Here is a 9,351-nt window from a genome sequence, read left to right as displayed (position 1 = left end):
CTTCAACGGAAAGAAGCACTATCTTAATGAAGGGGAGTATAATTTATTTTCTGTTTGGGAACCACCTATAATGTGTTTAGTATGAAAGGTATTGAATACTCTTGGTCGTGACATTGACAGGAAAAGCATGCCTCCCAAAATTAAATTTATCTTTGTTTTAAACTATGAGCTCTGGCACCTCTGCAAATCAATGCTCCCCTCTATGAATGGCCTATCTATTTATTTTTATGTTGAGTCATCACCTTCTCATATAAGCACCAGACCTGAGAGTACTATTGTCATTCCCATGCATTGTAAATAGTTGATGTTGTGTGTTAGCATGACTGGATCTCTTCTACCATGAATTACAATGTTTAGTCGCTCCTTGAACCTTGAAGGTGCTATGCATTTATGTTTTGCGGTCTCAGAAAGGGCTAGCGAGATACCACTATTGTCATATTGTATCATGATTGTTTTGACAAATTGTTGGCATTGGTGATATCTTATTATTGCTCGCTAGTTGATTATGCCATTGATATGAGTGAATGGAGTTTCTAAGAGTTATCATGAGTGTGGTTAGTTATGATCATTGTTGAAAACATGGTTGCTATTTAAGCATACATATAGAACAAGAACAAAAGAGTTTCCATATGGACCCCGCTACCACGGGAGGGTAGGACAAAAGATGTCATGCAAATTCTTATCGCAAGCACGTATGACTATACACAGAATACATGCCTATATTACATTGATGAATTGGAGATAGTTCTGTGTCGCCCTAGGTTATAACTATTACATGATAAATGTCATCCACCATATGTCACCGATCCAATGCCTACGAGTTTTTCCTATATTGATCTCTGCTAAGTTACTATTGTTGGTGTTGCCGTTACAATTGCTACAAAATCACTGCTGTCACTATTACTACTGCTATCAAACCATCATATTACTGTGCTACTGATCACTCTGCTGCAGATATTAAGTTTTCAGGTGTTGTTGAATTGACAACTCAACTGCTAATACTTGCAAATATTCTTTGGCTCCCCTTGTGTCGAATCAATAAATTTGGGCTAAATACTCTACACTCGAAAACTGTTACGATCCCCTATACTTGTGGGTTATCAAGACATATCGACCCCTATGATTACACGAATGACATTCAAGTGATCCTTTGGTTATTATGTGATGTTCCCTTTGCTTCGCGATAGTTTACAAAACCCGGGGTGCATCGGTATCCTCCTAAGTCATCACCATGCTCACTATACCATTGCCCTCGTTACCGGTTTTGTTCTTCTTTCTCGTTGAAGTGTTCCGGCATCCCCGTGATGTAGGCACCTATGTATGGCCACATGATGATGGATGTCGTCACGCTGAGAGGGCCCTAAGAATATCTTTTTATCGTCGGAGGAGAAAATCCCACTCGAGCTATCCAGTCCCTTGTCAGACTTTCCGATGGACCGGTAAGTTGTCGTTATGGTCACTGTGTTACAGATGACGTTTGAGCAACCCCAAAGTCCAACGTATGGTAGGAAGTGACTGCGATACTCTCATGGTCTGAGAAACTAAAACACATGCTAACACTTTGTGTTATAACAATTGATTTCAGACGATATTATCTCAAAATATAACAAACAAGTTTTGGATCGATTATATATGATCGTTCTTTTAACGTCATATTCTCAAGATTGTTTTACTATCGTTACATTTAACGATATCCTAACATCCGGAAAACATGATCATCAACAATACTTGAGCTAGTCTTAGAGGCAAGACTTAGAACCTATTCTTTACCGTTTATCTCCACAAGTGCATATGAGTTTTCCACTGAATCACATATTCCAGGATCATAGCAGTTATAGCATAAAATATAAACTATTAATTATAAAAATGAAAATATAATAATACAATATTATTGCCTCTAGGGCATATTTTCAACACTAAAGCCGTGTCATATTGACACAACTCAATTGTCCTACTTGTCGTAACATACACGCAACAGCTAACAGAAGACATTAAGGTCACAAAGACCGAACCAAAGGCAATAACTTCAATGGATAACCGTTTACTGCTAGGTAAGAGATGTGCCCCTTAAGATCCAACACCTGTCACCTGGAGGTCTATCAGATCGCACAACTACCTATCAACTCCATGTGTGGACTGGGGAGTTAGATGTCTCTAAATACGCCAATAAATCAGACATCTCAAATCACTAAATTACCATAAAGGTAAATAATAACACAAAGAGGACACACATAAATAGATGGTGCATATCAAATAACCGGTTACTATGCGACAACACCCATAGCCAATAATTACTCAAATAAAATCACATAAAAAGGAGGTTCAAGAGTTGTTACAGCCCATCACGGAGACCGTGATGGGGAAGGGAGAAGGGGCATTGGTGAATAGATGGAGATGGGGGCTTTTCACAACCCCCATGTGCCTCTTGATGTGGATGGCGGCTGGGCGTGGGAGAGATGGATAATTGATGATCTTTGCCGACCGCTAGGGTTGATGGTGATTATATAGCCGGCCTCCACGGTCTCCTTTGCGAATGTAAGTTCTCTCCTTTAATCCAAACACTCTAGATGAACCAGAACCTTTCCCAATACATCCCTTAATGGACAAGGAAGCAATCTGAGTGATTTCGGGATATTCTGGCTGTAGTACGACCACATGTATGACCCTGTGTGGTCGTACCATGCTCCGTCGTTTGCATTAGACCCTTTAGTACGCCATTTCTTCGTGCGAATTGGGCTTTTGACGTTCATGGACTCGTTGGAATCACGTGAATGATGTCGATGTATCAGTGGTATTAGATCTTAATTCAATCACTTTGGAAGATAATCATTTTTGACACTCCGAAATGCCTAAGTATGGTGTCTGAAAGTCCTTCATTTTGATCCCTTTCATCGTGCTAAGTCCATGGGAGTTTCACATTACCTATAAAACACACAAAAACAAAGAAAACTAATAAAAATTAACAAAGACTAAAGGTTATGCATTGCTCACAGTGAAAAGAGTAATAACAACTGAAAATCATGCATAATAGACATGCTATATGAAGATAATATGCAACAACTGAGCTCTAAAAATATGTATAGAATAGAGCCACCAGCCACTTGCGTCCTTCTATGTATAAGTAGTGCTGCTGTGGCGTGCACCTTCATGATCCGTTCCGATGACGACACACATGTTGACCTAACTTGAGGGCTAGAGAAAATCCAGTGCAACCACTTTTTTTCAGTACAGTGCAATAATATTTAGGATTATAGATTCCATACTTATGAGAGTTTGAGAGGTTTGGTGAAGGGGAAGGGATCACCAAATCTCCTCTGAATTCTAGACCCTTTGATGGTGGAAAAACAGTAGTGCCAAAACAAGGCCTCGGTGTGATTTATCTCTCTCGAAAACTAGATGCACCAAATCACGTTTTATAAATGTTGTGCAAATAAGAACACCACCCGATCACAAAAATCACCTTTGTTGGAAAAATGTCCCACTTTGATTATTTTTAAGGGAAACTCTTGCCTTCAGCCGTGTGTCGTTCGCGTCTTTTTTTCTGCAACATCATGTGTGTTGCAAAATTGTCTTCCGCAACAATTGCAGCGCATGCCCCTGTCTTTGCGTCAAAACTAAATATTTCATGAAATTGCAGCGTGTTGGCGTGGGGGCGGAAAATCAAGTTTTTTTCTTTTGGTGGGAGGTGAAAAATGATGTAAACGCAGTTTCTTTTACTGCTCACCCACCACCCACTAAGAGGCCAGGCACGACTCGCAAATCACAACTGGCCTCCAGGCGCGCAGCAGAGCAGCCTTCCGCTTTCGCTGCAACTCCGAAATCAACGCCGGCGGGCATCGCCCCGTCGGCATGGCCGACGCCGCCGCCGCCGCCCCTGACGAGCTCAACAAGTGGTGGGAGACCTTCAACAATGGCGGCGCCGTGGATGATGAGCCGATGGTGGACTCCGACTCCGATTTCGAGCAAGGGGGGCAGGGCGCGGAGGAGGAAGGCAATGCGGGCGTGGTGGCGGGCGAGTGCCACCGGAAGGTGGAGCCGGACGCCCACGCGCCCGCCGGGATGGAGGGCTGCAGCGGCGCCGCCCGCGATTGCGATGGTAATTAAGCGGGACACTCACTTGCTTAATTGATTTGGCGGCAGCATTAATTTATTTTCCATTTTAGATCGCCGCGAACGATCACCCCGTGCTTTCGGTTCCTGCTTTCACCATCTCGTATGTCGAGTTGGAGGTACTGAAATCGCGAGCAGCTTCTAGAATGCTTCGCGGATAGATTGGGGAATTTTTGGGGGGCTCCAGTAATTCAGTCCCTAATTTAGGGTTTGTCGAGAAAACCGTTGAAACCATCGATTCCACAGTTTGAATCCTAATCGACGATCTTCCAAATGTATTAAGAGAGATCACTTCCCCGGAGCAGAGCTTGTGGTGGCACTGCATCGGACATGCGAATCTTCCTGCAATTAGTGCACACCTTGTAGAATTTAAGAATTACACTACTATAATTAGCACTAGCTGCAGTGTAGAAAGACACTTTTCTTGACTTGCCATGCAATTGATGTTATATCTATGACTGTAGATTGATTGGATTTTGAGATCTGAGTGGTGTTGCAAATGAAATTTTCTGTTACAGAGAAGGAGATTTCTGAGGATGGCCATTTTCAGCTTGAAGGTGTGCTGCCGGGAATGAAGAGAGAAGCAGCCGCCGGACGAAACACACCGCGGGCTACTGCAGCTGAGATCCAGAGCGTAGAAGGTCAAGGTATAAATTTATCGCCCCTTGTTGCAATTGGTACCTATAGAACACAATATCCATGCTTGATTGATTGAATTTTCTGTGGTGCATAAGCGGAATGTTCAAATGCAGAGTACGCTTCTGAGGATAACTATGTTGGAGGTGAGTTCCAAGGAAAGAAGAGGAAAGCAACCGTGACAGCCGGCAAACTGGAGACTGTTGGATCTGCAATCCTGAACAAAAATGCTCATGGTATAAAAACATCATCACTAGCTCTTAGTACTCGCATGTTTCACAATACATCATCACTAGTTCTTATCACTATGACTATGGGATTGATTGGATTTTGACTCCTGAGTGGTGGTGCGAATGCAAATTTCAGTTGCGGAGGAGATTTCTGAGGATAGCCATTTTCAGCGTGAAGATGGGCTGCAGGGAAGGAACAGAGAACCAGCCACCAAACTAAATACACCGCGGGCTTCTGGAGATGAGATCCAGAACGAAGAAGATCAAGGTATAAAGAAGTATTGATCACCCCGGCTTGCAATTGTTACTTATAATACACAATATCCATTTATGCAGTTCATGAGTAGAATGTGGGCTTCGTTATCTCTGAGATTGATTGCATTGAGTGTGTGTGAATGGAATGTTCAAAACTTCAAATGCAGAGGGGTATGTTTCTGAGGACAAGATTGGAGGTGGGCAGCAAGGAAGGAAGAGGAAAACAACAGTGGCACCCAGCAAAGAGCAAATGACTGGAATTAAGATCTGGAAGAAAAATGCTTATGGTATAAAAAGCATCATCACTAGCTCTTTGTACTTGCATATTTCAAAATATTCCATGCCATTTCTCGGTAATATTTTGTATCAGTGCAGGTGAGTGTCTGAGAGCTGAGAATCAGATGCTGAGGCTGCAGCTTGTTCGCAAGACGAAAGAGCTTGAGGCTGAACAGATTCGGAGACTCGAGCTAGAATTGCATTTTATGAAAAAGGAGAATGAGTTTCTGAAGAAGCAGCTTGAAGAGTTGAAAGCTGAGAATGAGTACTATAAGAAGACCGTAAGCTCTACACAGAATGCTATACTCGTACCAGCATGCCTCTAGATTAATTTCTTCACAAGCAAATTTGCAAATATGTTTGAGTAACTAATGCCACTGTCCTAGTACTATTGAGCAGCCTGTAGATGTTCTGTGTATTACAAATTACTACTTTGAATTCTGCCTTAGGCCTTATATTCCTAGGGCCATCACATGTAGTTTCAGTAGGATGCTATAAAATGTATTCATCTAGCAAGTTCCATAGAGTAATATTTCTCATTGACATGTCCCAAAAAATTGATATAGGGGCTATCGCATCTTTACAATGGAATAATTTTTAGAAGCTGCACATGACTTGTCCTGGTGGTATTCTTTCTTGTATTGCCAGTAAATCATCCATTTAGCTGTCATATATGACCATGCCATGTCCTCTGTTTAAAACATTTTTTTTCCACTTACAAGCACTTGTATGTATTCACTGACTAGATCCTTTGTGCGTACCAGGCAAAGCCACAAAAAACCCGAAGGCTGTGCAGGTTCTGTAAGGAATATGTCGACCACGACTTCCGCAACTGCCCCGAGAGACACGCTTCCGCTTGTTCTGAAGAAGACGACGGCTCCATCTAACATCCTGTGAAGTTATGCTGTATTACACTAGGATCTGTAGAATGTGCTCGTGCGGCAGTGCGCAAGCCTTTTGTTGATTTTAGTGATGCTTTTGCAATTATATTAGCTCTAGTGGCAGCTAGTTACCGCGTATCTTAGAAACAGGTTTGATGCAGAAACATGAAATGTCTGCTGCACTTGATCTGTTAAGCTCCTCTGATGTTTATGTGAACCTGAAGGCTAGTCTGATTAGTATTGAATCTTCTGTGAAACAACGTACTAGCAAAGCAAAAGTTATTGGTTGTTCATTACTCTGTTGCCGGTGAATCCTCCATTTGCCCGCCATATGAGTATGCACATTGTAGGACTATGATTTGACCAGATAGTCAGAAGTCTGCACAAGGAGTTGCTCCTTGGTCGTCCTTCCCACACACTCAGTCAACAGCTCTGAAAGAAGGTGCGATTTAATTTAGGGCCTGAACTTAAGCGTTAATCGGGCTTATTTTGATTGACTTAACTATTCAGGTTGGAGTTTCTCTGGTGATAAAACTGACAACAGGAATATTGATGACTTGGAAATGACGACAACAACAAACAACAACAAAGCCTTTAGTCCTAAATAAGTTGGGGTAGGCTAGAGGTGAAACCCATAAGATCTCGCGACCAACTCATGGTTCTGGCACATGGATAGCAAGCTTCCACGCATCCTGTCCATGACTAGTTCTTTGGTGATACTTCAATCCTTCAAATCTCTTTTTACAGACTCCTTTCATGTCGAATTCGGTCTACCCTGACCTTTCTTGATCACGCTTTAACCATTCGCTATGCAATGGAGTTTCTGGAGGCCTGCGCTGAATATGCCCGAACCATCTCAGACGATGTTGGTCATGCTTCTCTTCAATTGGTAATACCCCAACTCTATCCCGTATGTCATCATTCCAGACTCGATCCTTCCTCGTGTGACCACACATCCATCTCAATGTGCGATCTCCTCCACACCTATCTATTGAACATGTCACCAACCAACACTCAGCGTCATACAACATTGTGGGTTGAACCGCCGTCCTATAGAACTTCCCTTTTGGATTTTATGACATTCACTGCACTCTCTTGTCACAGAGAATGCCAGAAGCTTGGCGCCACTTCATCCATCCGGCTTTTGATTCGATGGTCCACATCTTCATCAATACCCCCATCTTTCTGCAGCATTGACACCAAATATCGAAAGGTGTCCTTCCGAGGCACCACCTGCCCACCAAGGCTAACCTCCTCCTCCTCGCGCCTAGTAGTACTAAAACCGCACCTCATGTACTCGGTTTTAGTTTTACTAAACCTAAAACCTTCCGATTCCAAGGTTTGTCTCCATAACTCAAACTTCCTATTGACGCCCATCCGACTATCGTCAACTAGCACCACATCATTCGCAAAGAGCATACACCATGGGATATCTCCTTGTATATCCCTTGTGACCTTATTCATCACTAAAGCAAAAAAGATAAGGGCTCAAAGCTGCCCCCTGATGTAGTCATATCTTAATCGGGAAGTCATTAGTGTCGACATCACTTGTTCGAACACTTGTCACAACATTAGCATACATGTCCTTGATGAGGGTAATGTACTTTGCTAGGACTTTGTGTTTTTCCAAGGCCCACCACATGACATTGTGTGATATCTTATCATAGGCCTTCTCCAAGTCAATGAACACCATATGCATGTCCTTCTTTTGCTCCCTGTGTCTCTCCATAAGTTGTCATACCAAGAAAATGGCTTCCAGTGTCGACCTCCCAGGCATGAAACCAAAACAATTGTTGGGCACGTTTGTCATTCTTAAGCGGTGCTCAATGACTCTCTCCCATAGCCTCATTGTATGGATCATCAACTTAATTTCACAGTAATTAGTACAACTCTGAACATCCTTCTTGCTCTTGAAGATTGGTACTAATATACTCCGTCTCCATTCTTCTGGCATGTTGTTTGCCCGAAAGTGAGGTTGAAATTCTTGGTTAGCCATACTATCACTATGTCCCCGAGGCCTTTCCACACCTCAATGGGGACACAGTCAGGGCCCATCGCCTTGCCTCTTTCCATCCTTTTTAAAGCCTTCTTGACCTCAGACTCCTGGATTCGCTGAACAAAACGCCTGCTGGCCTCATCAAAGGAGTCGTCCAGTTCAATGGTAGAAGTCTCATTCTCCCCATTGAACAACTTGTCAAAGTACTCCTGCCATCTATGCATAATCTCCTCGTCCTTCACCAGGAGCTGGTCTGCTCCATCCTTGATGCATTTGACTTGGCCAACATCCCTTGTCTTCCTCTCTGGGATCTTGGCCATCTTATAGATGTCCCTTTCGCCTTCCTTCGTGCCTAACCGCTGGTAGAGGTCCTCATACGCCCGACCCCTTGCTTCACTGATAGCTTGCTTTGCGACCTTCTTCGCCATCTTGTACTCCTCTATGTTGTCTGCACTCCTATCCAGGTATAGGCGTTTGAAACAATCTTTCTTCTCCTGAATCGCCTTCTGGACATCATCATTCCACCACCAGCTATCCTTAGCTTCACTTCTCCTTCCCCTGAACACTCCAAACTCCTAAGAGGCCACCTTATGAATGCAAGTCGCCATCTTCATCCACATATTATCCACATCCCCTTCTTCCTCCCAATGGCCCTCCTTAATGACTCTCTCCTTGAACGCCTGAGCTACCTCCCCCTTGAGCTTCCACCACTTTGTTCTAGTGACTTTGATACGCTTATCCCGCTGGCCACGAATCCGAAAGCGAAAGTCAGCAACCACCAGCTTATGTTGAGGGACAACACTCTCTCTAGGTATGACTTGGAAATGACATTCCAGGAAAAGGCTTTCTGGGTAGGGAGGCACCGGGACGGACGGGTCTGCGAGACCGGAAATAGGCTAATTACTGCTACTTTAAAACCAAGCTAATTAACAAAATCATCAATTTTGCATGGTCATGGGCCCTTGCG

The 9,351-nt window shown here is 43.3% G+C and overlaps 2 protein-coding genes across 3 annotated transcripts; one reads left to right on the top strand and one right to left on the bottom strand.

The window, feature by feature from the left end:
* The first annotated feature begins 3,723 nt into the window (after positions 1 to 3,723).
* LOC125547853 (uncharacterized) lies at positions 3,724 to 6,684 on the top strand. Of its 2 annotated transcripts, none has more exons than XM_048711602.2 (7): positions 3,724 to 4,096; positions 4,629 to 4,757; positions 4,845 to 4,982; positions 5,113 to 5,244; positions 5,399 to 5,518; positions 5,607 to 5,788; positions 6,272 to 6,684. In XM_048711602.2, exons 1-7 carry the CDS (start codon positions 3,850 to 3,852, stop codon positions 6,392 to 6,394), a joined length of 1,071 nt encoding a protein of 356 aa, XP_048567559.2. In that variant the 5' UTR covers positions 3,724 to 3,849; the 3' UTR covers positions 6,395 to 6,684. The 2 variants fall into 2 exon arrangements, with proteins under 2 accessions (XP_048567559.2, XP_048567560.2); XM_048711603.2 differs by having other exon boundaries at positions 3,725 to 4,096; positions 4,863 to 4,982.
* A 1,627-nt stretch (positions 6,685 to 8,311) lies between these two features.
* On the bottom strand, positions 8,312 to 8,812 carry LOC147978353 (uncharacterized). The gene has a single exon (XM_087514720.1). It carries the CDS (start codon positions 8,810 to 8,812, stop codon positions 8,312 to 8,314), a length of 501 nt encoding a protein of 166 aa, XP_087370846.1.
* Positions 8,813 to 9,351: the final 539 nt, after the last annotated feature.

The sequence above is a fragment of the Triticum urartu genome, chromosome 3A (genome assembly GCF_056163025.1).
Source record: "Triticum urartu cultivar PI428250 chromosome 3A, HENAU_Tu73, whole genome shotgun sequence".
In the NCBI taxonomy this organism is placed as follows: Eukaryota; Viridiplantae; Streptophyta; class Magnoliopsida; order Poales; family Poaceae; genus Triticum; species Triticum urartu.
The sequence above is the reverse complement of the archived record's forward strand: the minus strand, read 5'-3'. Positions and strand labels throughout refer to the sequence as shown.